Raw genomic sequence first — 17,891 nt, 5'->3', positions numbered from 1 at the left:
AATATGGTTTGTGTAGGTAGGAGGGGGAAGTGGTTAACAGAACTTCTTATACATTGAGCACCAGAACTCCTGGGTTTTACCCATGATCTGGTGAGGAACAGAACTGTTGCCCAAGCTTTCTTCAAATCTGCACCCTCTGTTTCCATGAACATTTAAGGCCTCCTAACAGACAGGCCGAGAACCGAAGACCCCTTCCAGGAATCTGAGGAAATTGATGGCTGGGCCACTTTAAGTCTCCAAGCCGAAATTTCATGACCTATTAAATACGTCTGATAGATGGTCCATACCTGTCAGGACTGAGGCGAGGATGAGATAATGTTTGTGAACTGTAAACTATATAAATGTGTGCGATGAGAGAACTGGGAAACGAAGCGAGGGGGTGAAAGAATTTAAAACAGGAATAGAAGTTGGGAAACGAAGAGAGAAAAGGAGGGCGGGATACAAGCAGTACAGTCCCGCGATACTTTTCAATGAAATTCCTGCAAATTCCAGCCTAGGAGAGCGGTCAGGACGCCCAAGGTGCTCTGCTAGAAGCCGCGTCAAGGGCGGGCCCCTTTCCAGGTGGGGCCGGACAGGCCGGGGGCGGGTCATGGCCTGCACGCGGGTGAGTATCGGTTTTCCTCTCTGGGGCTTTCGGTCCAGAGGAGGCGGGGGCAGCCTCTGCTCTTCCCTCCTATCGCGGGAGGCGCAGGGCGGGCTGTGCCTTCTGTGGGACGGGGGTTGGGGGTAGGAGGGGCGTGCAGGATGTGTCACCCAAATACCAGAGAGTTGGCGGCGGAACCAGCCGGGCAGGTCCGGCGGAGTATAAGAGCGGGAGGGAACGACCGGCAGCAGACGTCCTGAGACTGCCCCTGCCCGCGGAGCCGGTGAGTCCAGCTGAGTCCAGAGCCAACGTCCGCCCGCGTCCCATCCGCGCACCTCGGCCCCACCATGGCTCGGGGCCCGGGCCTCGCGCTGCGGTCGCCACCGCTGCCGCTGCTGTTGCTGCTACTCCTGGCAGCGGTGATCGGCCAGGCAGCCGCACGGGACAACTGTACGTGCCCCACAAATAAGATGACCATATGTAGCCGGGAAGGCCGGGACGGCCGCTGCCACTGCCGCGCGTTCGGGACTAACGTCGAGGTCAACTGTTCCTCGCTGACCTCCAAATGCCTGCTGCTCAAGGCGCGCATGAGCGCCCGCAAAAGCGGCCGCATGCTGGTACGCCCCAGCGAGCACGCGATCGTGGACAACGACGGCCTGTACGACCCCGACTGCGACCTTGAGGGCCGCTTCAAGGCCCGCCAGTGCAACCAGACGTCGGTGTGCTGGTGCGTGAACTCCGTGGGCGTGCGCCGCACGGACAAGGGCGACCAGAGCCTGCGTTGCGACGAGCTGGTGCGCACCCACCACATCCTCATCGACATGCGCCACCACCCGGCCGACCGCGCCTTCAACCCCTCCGACCTGGACGCCGAGCTGCGGCGGCTCTTCCGCGAGCGTTACCTGCTGCCCCCCAGGTTTGTGGCGGCGGTGCACTACGAGCCGCCCATCATCCAGATCGAGCTGCGGCAGAACGCGTCGCAGAAGGCCCCCGGCGACGTGGACATCGCGGACGCCGCCTACTACTTCGAGAGGGACGTCAAGGGCGAGTCGCTGTTCCCCGGCCGCGGCGGCCTGGACGTGAGCGTGAGCGGCCAGCCCCTGCTGATGGAGCGGCCGCTCATCTACTACCTGGACGAGAAGCCGCCGCAGTTCTCTATGAAGCGCCTCACAAGCGGCCTCATCGCCGTCATTGTGGTGGTCGTGCTGGCCCTCGCCGCCGGCGTGGCCGTCCTGGTGATTACCAACTGGAGGAGATCCGGGAAGTACAGGAAGGTGGAGATCAAGGAAATGGGGGAGTTGAGAAGGGAACCGAGCTTGTAGGTACGGGCGGGGCAGGGGGCGGGGTGGGGTGCGCGATTCTCGCAGGTTTCCCAGACCAAAGTGAGTCACGATTCTTGATTCTGTGAGCCCAAAGCAGACATTTCTCTTCCTAAATTCCTTGTCTCTCCGTACCGCACCCACCAAGTTTAACCAGTCGTGGTCTCAGAGTCACCTCTCTTTGGGACTTTTGTCCTGAAGGAGGCATTTGTAAAATTCCTTCCCCTTCGGTCCAACGAGAAACCTGTCTGGAAGAGTTAAGGAAAGACTTGCATAGGGTCATGTATGAGAATCAAGTGTCAACATGACAACCCAGTATCTTTACAAGTGACACCATTAATGTTGAAAGCTTAAATGCGTTTTGATGGGAAACGGCGCGTTCACTGTCTTGGGTTTAAGTTATTTGATTAGCTCCACTTGGCCCGTGGCCTTCTTGATGGGGAGCTGCTAATTGGGTCTGTGCAGTATCCGCATTCACCATCGTTTGCATTACCGGCCACATGTACTTGTCACCTGGAAAGAAATCTGTTACAGTTGCCTCAGCACATTTTAGATTGAGGGAGGACTCCACCTGGAAATTCAGCGTCCAGCTTCATCTTGCCCTTGTAACAGCTGATATTAGTAATGTTTCTTTTGTAAAATGTTTGTACATAACGTTATCTTTGATAATGCTGCTGTGATTTTTTTTAAAAACACGAATTTAATAAAATATGGGAAAGGCATAAAAGATGGAGTTGGTGAAAACTTGCTCCAGATTTATATCAGTTTGGTCTCTAATTTCCTAAGACTCGGATTTCTAATTTTAAATTCTAACATTTTTTTTTTTTCAGGAGTGAGCATTTTAACACTAACAGACTGGTCCAATGACTGGTTTTTCCATATAAGATTATTTGGAAACCTCCCTCAAACTACAGGAGGCTGGGTTTGAGGGAGGAGGCTAGAACGAGATGCTATTGCTGAGAAAAGGGACCAGCCCTAGTTTATGTCTGAACAAGAACTAAGTGGAGAAGGAAACCTGTTTGTTTCAGGAGTTGTATCTCTCTTCAGTCTTTGCCCTACTTGGAAGTAAGTGGTACTATTCCCATTTAGCTCTTGGCAATTTACTTAACCCAAATTCTGTGGCTCTGAGAGAGGTTAAATGGCTTTCCTCCACTGATACAGCCGGTCTGTAGAGAACCCTATGCTGTGGCTCTCTGTGTGTGCGCTAAGGTTGTTTTCCTAAGATTTTTACTAGTAATATGCTTTTAAAAATGTTTACTTCCTATTAGCTGTAAAAACTAGCAACTTGTCTCCTTTACACTTACCTCCTTGTTTTCAGTCATTCACATTCATTTTTGTGAAGTTCAGTGTGCTAGAAGATGCCTGTGGGGTAGCCTACAGGCAAACAAGTTCCTGCAATTCCTTGGAAATTACTGCAACAATGGGCATATAACAAGGAGTGGTTGGTATATCCAAAAGCAAATAGCTGGATTCAGGCCTTCAGTTTGTTGCTCTGGAATCAGCCTTACTTTTTTTCTATTCCCAACCCTGCTGTGTCTATGGTCTTTGCCAACCCCTCAGGGCTGAAACATCAATTAAGAGTTGGGGGGGGGGCAAGGTGGTGGGGGCTCTAACCCACCTTCACAGCTTGGGGCTCTGGCTTATGTGCTGTGGTAGAGTGGATACTTTATTGCCAGATATCTCTAAAACTAACCACTCCTGCTTGCAGGCTCCAAAGTATCTCTCAGGCTCTAATGGGGCTTAATGGGGTGAGGGTGGAGGTGGGTCGGCTTCCCCATGGTAGGAAGGATGGCCAAAGTACCCTAAGTTAGAATGGGAGCTGTAACAGTGACAATGAGGCTCCACTCTGCTTTCTGCTTCTGAGTCATTTAAGTGCCATAGCTAACGGGACCTCGGCAACCACCTCTAACCTAACCCCTTATTTTACAGAGGAAAGGGTGAGTGACTTATCGAGATGGATGTTTCACTGGCACAGCTGGAACTAGAAAGCCTTTTGATTCCTAGTCCAGTAATCCTTTCACTATATCAGGCTGCCATTGTTTCAAGAGTCACTTCAAAATAGTATGTCTTCACTGCAAATAAACAGATTAAGGATCGAGTGGGGGGCTGAACAAAGGAAAAAGCCCTGAAAAGAAAAAAAAAAAAGCCCATTCCTTCATCAGAATGTCACTTATGGATAATTTCTAAATTTCTGCATTAATGTGGGACTATACATCCTTGCACTTTATTGCATTTGATAGTTTGCAGAGCACTTTCGTCTTTGAGACATTGGTTTACTGGAAATAACCCAAGTGTTTACACACTTGAGTTCAAATTCTGTTCCGCTGGGCAAGTCAGTCACTTAGCTCTCCTCAGTTGCATCCTTTGTTGAATGACACTGCAAATCTCTCACTATTGCAAAGATTGAGTCATTGATAAGAGAGCCTGGAACAATCTGAGTACTTAGAGTTCACTGTATCTTAAGTCGTCTTCTCTCCTATAGATTATATTCATTTCATGTGTGAGAAAACTGAGGTCCAAAGAGGTTGAGTAATTAATTCATGATCACGTATCCTCCATGGTTTAGAAACTTTGCCTGGTTTCCCAGCCCAGGTTGCTATCTCACGCACCACACAGGTTCAGACACCTCTCTTATTCCCTTCTTCCAAGGAAGAGCCCCTCATACTTCTGTTTGGAAAGTTAACTGGCTGCTACCCGGGACAGGACCCTCCAGAAATGGCTGTTGCCATAGGCTTAGCCTCCACCTCCAGGATTTCCCCTCAAAACTGCCATTCACTGCTTTGTGCTCAAGGGTGGGGCTGTCCTCAGAAGGAATGTGAGGACAGGTGTGACTGATCAGCAGGTTACAGCTTGTCTTTTGAGCTGCAAGGCTCAACTGATTTCCTTGTTTCAGTCACTGGGGTTTTCTCCACTCTGGTTATTTTTTTTTTAATTGGGGCAAGTTTTAAAATTGCACCATTTCTTCCTGGTTATGTATTTAGGACTTCACTATTTTACAAATAGAATCACAGAACATCAGAACTGGAAGGGGAGTCATTTTAATCCATGGCTCCACCCTACAGATTAAGAAACTGAGGCCCAGGGAGGAGAGTGGACTTACTCATCAGCCAGATAGAGGTAGAGCTACCCTAGAGCTCCAGTACCCTGACGTCTGTCTTGTCTAATGTTTGTTACACTTGTCTCCCTTGTTATACTCCTGTTTAACTTTTTCCCTGATCACTTTCTGTTCTTAAGTTGTGGTGTGTGTTCTTTAGCTTTTTAATTATAACTTAAATGGGAGATGTACTTTGGTTAAATGTAAGTGTATGGGCTTTGAAGTTACCTGGCCTTTTATACTCCTGTTATTTGTGAAATAGGTAGAGGCTTAGCTAATATGCTTGATTTTTAAAGGTTAGATACAGGATATGAAAAGATTGGATATACATTTCTTAAGTGATCACTCATGTTAGAATGACAGGAAGGCCCCCAAGAACCTGGGGGAAAAATAACTACCAGTGGTTGAATTCTTCAATGCAATGTGAATAGCGCCTTCTACATCACTTTCTTTAGGAGACACCTCTTTCCCTAGACTTCTGTTAGGGGGACTAGAACAACCTTGGAAGCCACCATTTACGAAGGCGGAGCCACGGCCCAGCTTGCCAGTGCCAAGTGGGGAACTTACCTTTAACTGTGATCTGAGAAAGAAGTGTCTTTGTTTTCAAATTACATTATTATTGCATCTCTGTAATAGTCTTATTTTAGCATCATCTTTCACCCTAAGTAGTATGAATGGCTATATCAGCATTCCTGTAACAGATAAACAAATTAAGAAACAGAAAGTTAAATCACATGCCCATGATCACGCATCTAATAAGTAACACATTTGGGAATAGAACCCAAGCAAATTGGCCCCCAAATCCATGTTCTTAAGCAATGTGCATACTGCTGCTTAAAATTTGTAAATTTGCAAGCCAGAGTATATTAGCTTTTACTAATTTTATAGTAACACATTATCTTTCAGTTCTCTAGGTCAGAAGTCCCACACAAGTCTCATTGGGCTAAGTCAAGATGTCTGCAGGGCTGCATTCCTTTCTGGGAGTACTGGGAGAGATTTTATTTCCTGTTCATTCAGGTCGTTGGCAGAATTCAGTTCGTTTTTAGTTGTAGATCCAAGATCTCCACTTTCTTACTGGCTGTAATCCAGGGCTTTCCCCAGTTTGTAGAGGTGGCCCACATTCCTCAGCGCACAGCTCCTTTCTTTCACCTTGGAAGCCAGCTGTGGCAAGTTGAATCCTATTGTATCTCTCTGTTATTCCATTGTGCCATCTCTTTCTGGCCCCAGCCGGGAAAGTTTCCTCAGCTGTGAGCACTCCTGTGATTAGGTTGAGTCATTATCCTCTCTCAAGGCCTCTAACCTTAATCATATCTGCAGAATCCCTTTTACCTTATAAAGTAACATAGTCATCAATTCTGAGGATTAGCATGTGGGCATCTTTGTTGGGGAGGGCATTATGGTGTCTACCACACAGAGAATGGCCCCCCAATCCATATTTTTAACCTATTTACTACCCCTGCCTCTGTAGAACTGCATGCTAGCGTACAGTTTTATATTTAGTTACAAAAGAGCTCTTTCTCCCATGGCCCCCTGTCCTTTTTGAAAAAAGCCTTGGGAGAGTTATTCCTGTATCCCACTTAGGGTTGAGCAGGGTGTCTGGTTACTAAAAAGCTCTTGGCAAAGTGTGTTAAATTGAACTGATACCAATGGCTGCCATCTATTAAGCCATTGATTTTCAACCAGGGAGCTGCAAGGATTTTTAAAACGTGCAATAACTGACTATTGAGTCAGACACACTTACCTCTTTCCCTTAGATTGTCAAATAAAAGAGTGACAACAGCCAGTACAATAGCGGTCCAGTGTGAATGAATCAAAATTATACCTATATATCTTTTCAGATCGTCAAAAAATTTATTTTTTGGTGCTGCAGAATCTTAGTAGTTAGTCTGTGTGCTGTGAGATGAGAAAGGTTGAAAATTTCTATGTTAAGTACATAGGATGTGCCAAACACTGTCCTACAAGCTTTATCCTGATTACCTCATTCATTTCACAACAATCCCGTGAACATGAACAAGCATGTTCTGCTATTCCTGTTTTACTGATGAGGAAACCAAAGCATAAATAAATGACTCACCAGAAATCACATAGGTTGTCAGGGGTACGACTAGGATTCTAATCCAGGACTGCCCTTGGAGTCTGAGGTTTTACAACTACACTCCACCTACACAGCAGGGCAAAGCGCCAGGTTCCATGCCAAACAGTGATGCTGCCAGTTGGGAGGCTTATTCTCTGGGACCCAGATGGAATCCCTCAAAGGACCATTTGGGAAGTTAATGGATTTCTTTTACAATCAAGAGTGATTCCAGGTGGACATCTTCCAGTTGTAATGTCCCTCCTGGAACCATTCTCTGTCATTACTAAATCCCATTGGAGATTCCATTATTGCTTTTTATGACAAATTGATGAAGGAATTATTGTGAGGGTGGGGGGCGAGTAGGAAATTACACTGAAAACAGGAGAGCTGCATCCAGTGGCACCTCAGCAGACCATATATCCTCAATTTCAGTGGCGATGCTTGGGTCCATGCTGTATAAGGAGGCCAAACCAAGAGGGGTGAGAAGGGAAACAAAGGTGACCCAGAGTCACAATCTGAACACATCGATCAGTGGTTTAACAGTAGAGAGCTCGGTTTACCAATGCTTCACCTCCTGTCCCTTTGGAAGAACAGGGACAGGAATCACTTGACTAGATTGTTTAGCTCTTTAAAGCCTTCTGTTCTTATGCTCTTATGCTCCCCGCATTGGGTGTAGCTCAGTCTAATTAGTAGTTCTACTACTGTCATTTCTGCCGACAGCTGGTACTGTTGGAGGAAATGTTTTGGCCACCCAAATATTTTGATGGGAAGCACATTATTATATGCTGTTAAACACAGTGTGATACAGGAGGTATCAACTCAACAGGGCCAGTAGATGAAGCTTGCTGTTTTGGTTCTCACTTTTTAGCTGTGTGAAATGGTAGTTCACCTCCCTTATCCTCACATTTACATCATAAACTGGATTTCATAATATCTACCCACTCTAGTCCCTAGTCATTTTGTCTTTTGCTCTCTCTTCAATGGGACTGATAGAAGCTTGGCCAGTGCTGGGTATAGATAGAATACAGATATCCTGAGTGACTGTGGGTGGCTACCCTGAACCAGTTACAAGTTGGACAACCCATGTCATTAAGGATACTGAGAGCTGATTATTCGATCTGTCGATTTTTTTGGTCTTATTTTATGCCAGATATTCTATTAATTTGAGGAATATGTGATGGATTAAATAGACATAGTTTCTCTGGTGTTCATATATTTTTTTTCCTTGATTACTGGCATTCCAACAACCTCCTCCATGAGGAAAATACCCCATTATGTGAGTCTTGGTGAGAGGCAACATGGTCCTGCTCCTAGCTGGTGGGATATGGGCATGTGATCTGGTTCAGCCACTTGAACTGCCCTTCCTGGGACAATGATCTAGAGGATATGAAGTCATACATCTGGTCACTTGATAAATTAGCAACAGCAGCATCAGCTTTGCCAACGGTATAGCTGTTAAGTGTCCAGTGGCAGCAGCCCCAGTGAGAACATTTTCATTTGACTGTTCCATAGCTGGAGCTTGGCCGTGTACCTACTGCCCAGCTAACTTTAATTTCCAACCATTTTCTCAATCTGTTTCTCCTGCCTTCCCATTGATTCTGTGAACTTACCCCAAACCTTCCAATACATTCTTTTTATGCTTAAGTTTATTCCAAATCAGTTTTTGTTGTTTACGACCAACAATCTGATGGGTAGAGTCCTTGCCTTTCAGGAGCTGAAAGGCCAGGGGCAAAGACAGACATTAAGTAAGTAATCACATATGTAAGGACACAATTAAAAATTGAGGTAATTATTCTAAAGAAAAAGCATATCTGGGAGTTCTGACCTAGTCTTAGGGGAAATCACATCCTTAAGGAATTGATGCTTGATCTGAGATTCAAGGTATGAGTAGATTTTATGTATGCACAAGAAGAAGCATTTTGGTAAGAGAAAACAGCATGTACAAAAGTCCTGAAGCAGAGGGAGTATGGCTTATCTGGGGATCTGAGAGGAGACCAGCATGGCTGGAATGTAGATAGCAAGGAGAAGCGCGGTGTTGCACGGGGCTGGAGAAGTGGGCTCAGTGCAGACTAGGGAAGGCCTTTCAAAGCTTATTAAATATTTTGACCTTTATGCAAATTAGGAAAGCGTACCCCTCTGTGCAGACAAGCAGAAAAAGGCATGCTATCTAGTTGAACTTAACCCTGCAGTGCAGGGTTTTGCAAGTGGGCTGGTGGGTACCTGCAGATGAAGAAAGGGGCCCCTTTCTCCTTGCTGACAGAATCTCACCCCCCCAGTCCAGAGTATGGGGAAATCATAGACAATTTTTTTTCCTTTTTTTATTTAAAAAAATAGGATGGCATAGTCAGATTGTAACTATAATTTTCTTTAAAGCAGGAGAAAAACAAGTTAGTTAAAGGGACAGTCAAGGTGATATATTATTTATACATTAAGATATTAAGAAAATGCTTAACTATCAAATTGGGTTCTCCCTTTTTTTAATCTAATCATATGGCTAAATACTCTGAAAGCAATAATCTTCATCCTTCATGAGTACAATTATCCTCTTCAAATGATTTCTGGGGAGTAGCCACATAAAAACACTTAAACTTGTTCATAATTTATTTTACTATACTTTTAAAAAATTACATTCTATTGATGATGCTATTACAGTTGTCCTGATTTCCCCCCTTTGCTCCCCTCCACCCAGCAACCACCACTCCCTCAGGTAATCTTCCCACCATTGTTCATGTCCATGGGTCATGGGTATACGTTCTTTAGCTACTCCATTTCCTATACTGTACTTTACATCCCTATGGCTATTCTATAACTACCTGTCTGTACTTTTTAATCCCCTCACCTGTTCACCCATTCTCTCCCATCCCTCTCCAATCTGGCAACCATCAAAATGTTCTCTCTACCGATGATTCTGTTTCTGTTCTTGTTTGCTTAATTTGTTTTTTAGATTCATTTGATAGATACGTATTTTTTCCACTATATTGTTCATAGTTTTCATCTTATTTTTCTTCAATAAGTCCCTTTAACATTTCATATAAAAACATTTGGAGACGATGAACTCCTTTGGTGTTTCCTTGTCTGGGAAGCTCTTTATCTGTGCTTCAATTCAAAATTATATCTTTGCTGGGTAGAGCAATCTTGGCTGTAAGTCTCCTGCTTTTCATGACTGAATATTTCTAGCCAATCCCCTCTAGTCTGTAAAGTTTCCTTTGAGAAATCAGCTGACAGTCTTATGAGAACACCTCTGTAGGTAACTAACTGCTTTTCTCTTGCTGCTTTTGAGATTCTCTCTTTATCTTTAACCTTTGGCATTTTAATTATGATGTGTCTTGGAGTGGGCCTCTTTGCATCCATCTTATTTGGGACTCTCTGCACTTCCTGGACTTGTATGTCTATTTCCTTCACCAAACTGGGGAAGTTTTCTTTCATTATTTTTTCAAATAGATTTCCAATTTCTTGCTCTTTCTATTCTCCTTCTGGCACCCCTATGATGCAAATGTTGGACTTCTTGAAGTTGTCCCAGAGGCTGTTTACACTATCCTCATTTTTTTTCTTCTTCTTCTTGTTCTGATTGGTTGTTTTTTCCTTCCTTATGTTCCAAATCATTGATTTGATTCCAGGCTTCATCCACTTTACTGCTGTTTTCCTTAAATAGTTGTTTATTTTAACTAGTGTATCTTTCATTTCTGACTGGATCTTTTTTATTCTGTGGATGTCCTCACTAAGTTCCTGGAGCATCCTCATAACCAGTGTTTTGAACTCTGCATCTGATAGATTGCTTATCTCTATTTTGTTTAGTTCTTTTTCTGGAGTTTTGACCTGTTCTTTCATTTGGGGCATGTTTCTTTGTCTGCTCATTTGGGCAGCCTCCCTGTGTTTGTTTCTATGTATTAGGTAGAGCTGCTATGACTCCGTGTCTTGGTAGTGTGGCCTAATGTAGTAGGTGTTCTGTAGGGTCCAGTGGCACAGCTTCCCTTTTCACCCATGCTGGGTACTTGAGGTATGGGCTGAGTACACCCTCCTCTTGTAGTTGATCCTTGGTTGCTGTTGGCAGATCAAATGGGAGGGATTTACCGAGGCCAGTCAACTGCAAGGACTGGCTGTGATCACTGAACACAAACTTCTGCCCTCTGTGGAGGATCAGCTGTTCAGGGGCAGGGTGGTAGCACTCCTATGTGGTCTGTAGCTGTCCACTGGGTGCGCTGGCCCTGGGGTTTCTTGGGTGGTGCAGGTCAATGTCAGCCCCCACCTGTGTTTTGCCTGGGGCCACCCTGCCTAAGCTATAAAGCAATTTGAGATGGCTGCTACTTATGTTGGGCTTGGAGATTCCCAGGTGAAGCCAGTCTGTGAATCTAGGCTGGCTGCTGCTAGTGCCAGGCCTGGGGCTCCCTGAAGCCATCTACTGCTTGTTGGAGAGGATTTAGGAAGTTGTGAAGCATGAGCCAAGACCAGTCATTCATATGGAAAAGCCCCTTGGGTTGGACCATAAGTTGGGTAGGCAGAGTCTCTGGGGATCTCCAGGATAGGTTAAACAATGTTAGACATGTTGTTGGAGTCTCAGATATGGGACCAGCTTACCAGCTCAGTCTGGATGGATGTGGCTTCTTTAATTCCTTAGTTATCAGAGTTCCATTCAACTTGTTCTGATTTGTTCTATATTTTAGGTGTAACACTGATGTGGGTATGTGAAGAGGCAAGCCATGTCTGCCCATGCTGTTATCTTGACTGGAAGTCCCTATTTTACTATACTTTTGAGAAAAGTTACAAACTGTGAATAATTAGCCCCCAGTAAGTTCCATCACTATGCTAGAAAAGAGAATATAGCAATTAAGCAGAACTTTTTTCTGCCCTCAAAGAGCTCACATTTTACCTAAGTGGAGGTGGTCAGATAAGAGAATAAATTAAATAGGTCATTGTGATAATGTGGGATAAGTGTCATGATGAGGGAATACAGAGCTATAAGAACATGTAGCACAGAGAACTGATGTGATCTGGGGTGGAAGTAGGGATCAGTTTTGGGAAGATCTGATTGTAAAAGTTATGTTTGAACTGAGACCTAGAGATACACAGGAATTTGTCAGGGATAAGAGGAAGAGGAAGGTGAAATGGATCAAGGAGTAAAGCAGATGTGCACTATTTGAGTGTATCAGTAAGGGCTATTTAAGTTGTAGATGTTAGTAACCCAACTCAAACTAGTTTCAGCAAAAGAAATTTGTTGACTGGTGTAACTGGAAAATGAAAGGGAAGTGCTAGCTTCAGGCACAGCTAGAGACAAGGATTTCAAGTAATGTCAGGTTTCTGTTTCTCTCTTCATAGCTTTATTTTTCTCTTGGCTTGGCTTCATGTTCTAGGTCACCTTTCTCCTCCTCTTGAGCAAGATGGCCACACAGAGGAATCTTCTTCAAGTTTTCAAATTTCCAAATGTAATATTGGTTTGATTGGTCTGTTGAGTCCATGGTTGACTTGTGTCCGCTCACAGTCAAAGTTCCACTTTAGGCAGAACTTCAGAATGTGACCTCTCTGGGAACGGAGTCTTTGTAGATTTTAGGAAGCTGAGGATCTTGAGAGGAGATACTCCTGGAGTTAGGGTGGTATATTAAATCCAATGACTAGTGACTTTATGAGAAGAAGAGAGGACACGCAGCACTACAGAGACGATGTTAACACAGAGAAGACAGAGGTTGAGATGGGAGTGATGCATCTAGAAGCCAAGGGGCTCACTTGTGTGGGAGCTTATTAGTGGGTTAGTCTTGGGATTTGGAGCCAGGCAAACCTGGGTTTCAGAGTCATCACCTACAATCTCTTAGGAATGATGTAAGACAAAAAAATGCAAATGCCACAGGTGCCCAGAAGTGGGGGAACTTACCAAGCTCGGTTCAGATGCGTGTAAGACCTGCCAGAGTGGGTGAGTTTTTGCCCTGTGTTGTTTTGCCCTACATGTTGGTGCCTGGCCCACATTTCTGCACATGCTGGTCCAGCTTGCAGCTGATAGCATCTGGAACCCTTTGCTTGAGGCTTTTTTGAGCCCATAGGAGCACATGCAGGAGGCTGGTAATGCCAGAGAATTAATCAGCCCCAGGACAAATCTCAACCAATGACTAGCAGGAGTTGGTGTGTAAATGGCCCAGCAATTGCATCCTTCAACTGGGAACAATCTGAGGTGTGGGTTCCACAGCCTCCCCATGTTTATCAGAGGGACTCCACTCCATTTGCCCCTATTTGTAACTGGTTTGTTAATGCGTCGTTTATTGGCTTTCTTCCCTTCCTTGTCTCCCTTGTTTATTCCCTAACCAGTGCTTCCTGGGATCACCTTCCAAAGGAATTACTTGTATTTGAATCCTTGTCTCAGGCTATCCTTCCAAGGGAGCCCCAAATTTGACAGCATTCCACACAGAAAGAACAGCATGTGCAAGAACTTAGGAATATAAGCATGGAAATCAGACAACATATTTAAGAACAGTCCAGGTTATTTGAGAACCAGCTGCCTGGCTATTGGTCTAATGGGTGAAGAATTATCTGGGGCTTAGAAATAAATGGGTGCTACATTTTAATGACCTTTGTTTTTTGTGGGGAGAATTGTAATTCAGAAGATGGTAGTGGTTAATTTTCCCTGGTGCCCTCAGACCTACTCAGTGCCTGGCACAGGGTGTATACTCTGTAAGTATTTTTGAATTAGTGAACTTGTTTATTGAATTGAAATTAGTGTATTAAAAGTATCCAGTGTTGGGGGTGGGAGTGGTGGGTGGAGGTGGAAGAAGGTGTAAGGAGGATACGTGGTAATGGAAAACATACAATAAAAAAGTGTCCAGTGTTTACTATATAATGCACTTTCAATAAATGTTTGTTGAGCAGAGCTGAAGGACTCCCTGGGAAGCCAAAGAAAAAAACCTTTATTTGAACAGGCATTCTGCCACCTGGTGGTAATTTGCTGGATGGGGACATTGCAGGCAGCGGTTTTGTACTCTTGAATTTGCAGGACATTGATTTTAGTTCAAGGTTGTAAGTTATTTATAACAGCAAAACAATGGAAATAGCTAAAATGTCCATAAACAGGAATAGCAAATTGAATGATGTAATATCCTATCCATAAAACACTCTTAGTGATTAAAATAAATTTAGTTGATATATATTCATTGATACAGAAATTTCCCCAAGATCTGTCATTTAAGTGATAAACTGGAAGTCACAAAAAAAATACATATAAAATTATGTCATCATGTTAAAAACATCCCTCGGCCAATACACCATTTTTTTTGTTGTTTGAGAGGCAGTCTGAGTGATGGGATGATTTTTAAGTCCCTTCCAGTCCTGAGGTTCTATAATCCTAAGAAATCAAAGTTTATAGTTCATTTAAAAAATATACCACTTTGAACCATATAAGAAAACTGTAAAACTTTATGGAGAGACATAAAAGAAGACCTGAATAAATGGAGACACATGTCAGTTTCCTGGATTGATAGATTCAATATTGCAAAGATATTAATTTCAGCAGAATTAATCTAAGTTTTAAACACAACAGCAATAAAAAAAGAAATCAAAATCCAAATGCATTATTGGCAGGGAGGACTTAAAAAATAGTTCTAAAATTCTCCTTGAAGGTCAAATGTGTAAGAAGAACTAGAAAATATTTGAAAATAAAATCCATACCATAAAGTTAGAATAATTTGAATCACGTACTAGTGCCAGAACAGACAAAGGAATAAAAGAGAAAGTCCAGAAAAAGATGTGGGTGTTCATGAGAATTTAGTATATAACAAAGGTGACACTTTGAGTCAGTTAGGAAAGTTTGCGTTATTCAATACATTGTTGGGACAGCAGTTACCTCGGTGCTCCCCCCACCTCCCCCCACCTCCCCCCACCATGGGAAGGGCACGTGCATGTCTGTCTTGTAAAAGTTCTGTTGGCCTAATCATTCTGAAAATATTTTAGGTTATATTTTTCTGTCCTACCTTACACTGAAATAATTTCCTGGTAGATTAAAAATTTAACAACAAAGTCATTGACTACTAGAAGAAAAATTGCTAAATATATAATCTTGGGATTGAGACTGAATGTAAATATGATGTCGAAGGTAGAAACCACAATGAAAAGTTGGATAGATTTGTTTATATCAAAATTTTAAAAATTATGCATACATGTATACATGAATTAACAAAGTTGAAAGACAAACATGAAGCTCTATAAACAGGCAATTATTAAATATATAAAACACTTTTACAGGTCAATATAATAAAATAAATATTCTATAGAAAAAAATCGTTAAGGGCATCAACGGGCAATTTGTTAAAGAAGAAGTCCAACATATAAGCATAAAAAATTGTTTACATCATTAGGAATTAAAGGAATGTACATTAAAGTGACAGTAAGAACTATTTCATCCTATTAAAGTTTTCAGTATTTGCAGTAATTTTACTCTTGCACTTCAAGAGGATTACGTACCAAAATGTTAACAGCGATTATCTTTGGGTAGGGGGATTAAGGGTAGTTATCTCTCTCTTTTTTAATCTTCACCTGAGGATATATTTACTGATTTTTAGAGAGAGAGGGAGGAGTGCAGAGAGAGAGAGAGAAGTGCAGAGAAACATCAGTATGAGAGAGGAACATTGATTGGTTGTCGCCCACACATGCCCTGATCAGAGATTGAATTTACATCCTAGGTAGGTACCCTGACTGGGAATTCAACCTGCAACCTTTTGGTGTATGGGACGACTCCAACCAACTGAGCCACCTGGCCAGGGCAGTTTACTCTTTTTTTTTTGTTTTGCTTCTCTGTGGTATCAATATTTGACCTGGGCAATGAAGAAATGCACTGAATCTTAGAAAAGTGCTCAACTGGACTCTTTGGAGAGCTCATCTCTGGTGAGGGAGTGAGACTGCATTCAAGCTGGGGCCTTTCCCTGGGGCCCAGCCTGGATGGGGCCCAGCCTGGAGCTAGACAAGACATACTGAATCACCTTGGTCGCCTACAATTGACCCAGGAATTGCATCTGGGTGGCTGCTGTTTAGACAAAAGGAACGAGGTGGAGGCAGGGAAACCAGTCAGCAAGCTAGTGCAATAACAACCCAGGTGGTGATTTATAAAAATAATATGATAGATCTTGGTGTGACCACTCTCTCCAAGAAAAAAAAAATTAAATGGCATGTCTGTTCATGTTATATGGGAAGAAGGACTGGGATGACAGAAGAAGAAAGTAAAGGAAGTCAAACATGTGGATGAAGCAAATGCAGAATACATACATGAAGATGTGGCAATTTTCTATGTTGGGGTGGTTTCAGATTCAGAACCGGTCATTTCCAACATTGGGACCAGTCATGCCTGGCACCTTTTCAAAGAAAAAATGAAAGGCCACTTTAGTCACAGTACCACCCACCCATTGCAGCCTGCCTAGTATGTGACCTGTATCAAATACTGCGGTCATCTCACCTGGCTGTCAGCCTGAATCGAGATCAGCAGAGAGTCACCTTGTCTGTTGAGCCCCTGTCTACACCTGGTTCAAAAACAGGTCATGCCTCATAATTCTTCAGAGTTAATCTCTCCTTTAATTCAGTATTCAGGCTCTAGAACTTTTTCATGGAGGTGGTGCGCATGAGAATCTTTCTGTATCAAAGCAGCTCCCACTTTTGGGGAAAATGGAGTTGCCCTAGGTTGGGTTGCCTAGAAACAGCCTCAGAGGTGAGTCTTTGCTGGAGGGTTGTTAAGGTGGGGGGGCGTGGTCCTCCAGGACAACACCTACCCCGGGAGTAAAGGAAAGAGGACTGGGCATTGGTGGAAGGGGGGCTCCTCAGCCAACCCATGGACAATTTCTGGAGCTGGTCCAGATTAACTGGTCATGGGATGCATGCTGTCCCTTGGGAGAAGGCATATCTTTTTGGATGAGGCAGGTGCCTTTAGCCAAGGGAAATCTCCAGGGAAGAAGGCAGCCAAATTGCCCTTGGGTGACTGTAGAAGGCGGGGAGTGGGCTTGTTGAAATGATTTATTGTGTGGATCCAGGGGACCGAACGGAGGATTATATGCCATGGGAGGATAAAAGGAAAGATTACGTATAGAGGCAATGGTGAGACTAGTACCAGCATCACTAAGACGTTCAGAGGCGGTTATCCTCTGCAGGCCAGGGATGATAGTAAGGGAAGCAGTCACAGGATTGGCTTGATAATACCCAGAGGTCATAGAAGTAATAGAAGCCAGGTGGTGACTATAACTACCAGGATTCTGGAGGCTGGAGGCTATCATCATTACTATAACAGCTGGCAAGGTCAGAGGGGCAGCCTAGGGGGCGTGATCTGCAGGGGGTTGTGAAGGTATTTAATAGTACAAGGTGTCCCTAGGGGAAAGACAGATGGGTAGCCAGTAGGGTGCTGCTTAGCATCTACAACCAGAAGAATGTAAGCATGCAGGAGAGGGAGTCTGAAGGTGGTTGCCTCAATAAAAAGTCCTGCTCTTTGCTCAGTTCTTCGACCTGAGTCAAATTCAGACCCAGACCACAGACAGCCCATTGATTTAAAATAGGTGGCCGGGATCCCTAGGAAGAAGGGCCCAGTAACAGTGGAACAAGTATTTACTGTAATGATTATTCTATGACCTGTGATCATTTTCTCAGCTAACTATATGGTGGGGAAAGAGAAATACACAGACATTGCACAGGATCTGAAAGGATCTTGTTGCACAGAAATCCAAACTATTATCATGGGCCCTCTGTAAGAGTCACGGCTTATGGAGATCAAGTAATATAGGCCCATCCAGTGGTCATTTTCCCAGACCCCAGTCTTCATATTAGGTCTTTGGCCTTCAGCTCTCATGGTGGGGGAGACACCAGGTAAAAGCC

At 43.9% G+C, this 17,891-nt stretch overlaps 1 protein-coding gene across 1 annotated transcript; it reads left to right on the top strand.

The window, feature by feature from the left end:
* The first annotated feature begins 827 nt into the window (after positions 1 to 827).
* On the top strand, positions 828 to 2,627 carry TACSTD2 (tumor associated calcium signal transducer 2). Its single transcript, XM_054572523.1, has one exon. It carries the CDS (start codon positions 931 to 933, stop codon positions 1,903 to 1,905), a length of 975 nt encoding a protein of 324 aa, XP_054428498.1. The 5' UTR covers positions 828 to 930; the 3' UTR covers positions 1,906 to 2,627.
* The last annotated feature ends 15,264 nt before the right edge of the window (positions 2,628 to 17,891 follow it).

The sequence above is a fragment of the Pteronotus mesoamericanus genome, unplaced genomic scaffold, assembly GCF_021234165.1.
Source record: "Pteronotus mesoamericanus isolate MK-2021 breed Mesoamerican mustached bat unplaced genomic scaffold, CSHL_Meso_final contig_105, whole genome shotgun sequence".
In the NCBI taxonomy this organism is placed as follows: Eukaryota; Metazoa; Chordata; class Mammalia; order Chiroptera; family Mormoopidae; genus Pteronotus; species Pteronotus mesoamericanus.
Note: the sequence above shows the minus strand (reverse complement) of the source record. Positions and strands in the feature narration are given on the sequence as shown.

Bases quoted from the DNA above. Each gene is read 5' to 3' on its own strand.
- TACSTD2 (XM_054572523.1), top strand. From the start codon at position 931: ATGGCTCGGGGCCCGGGCCTCGCGCTGCGGTCGCCACCGCTGCCGCTG.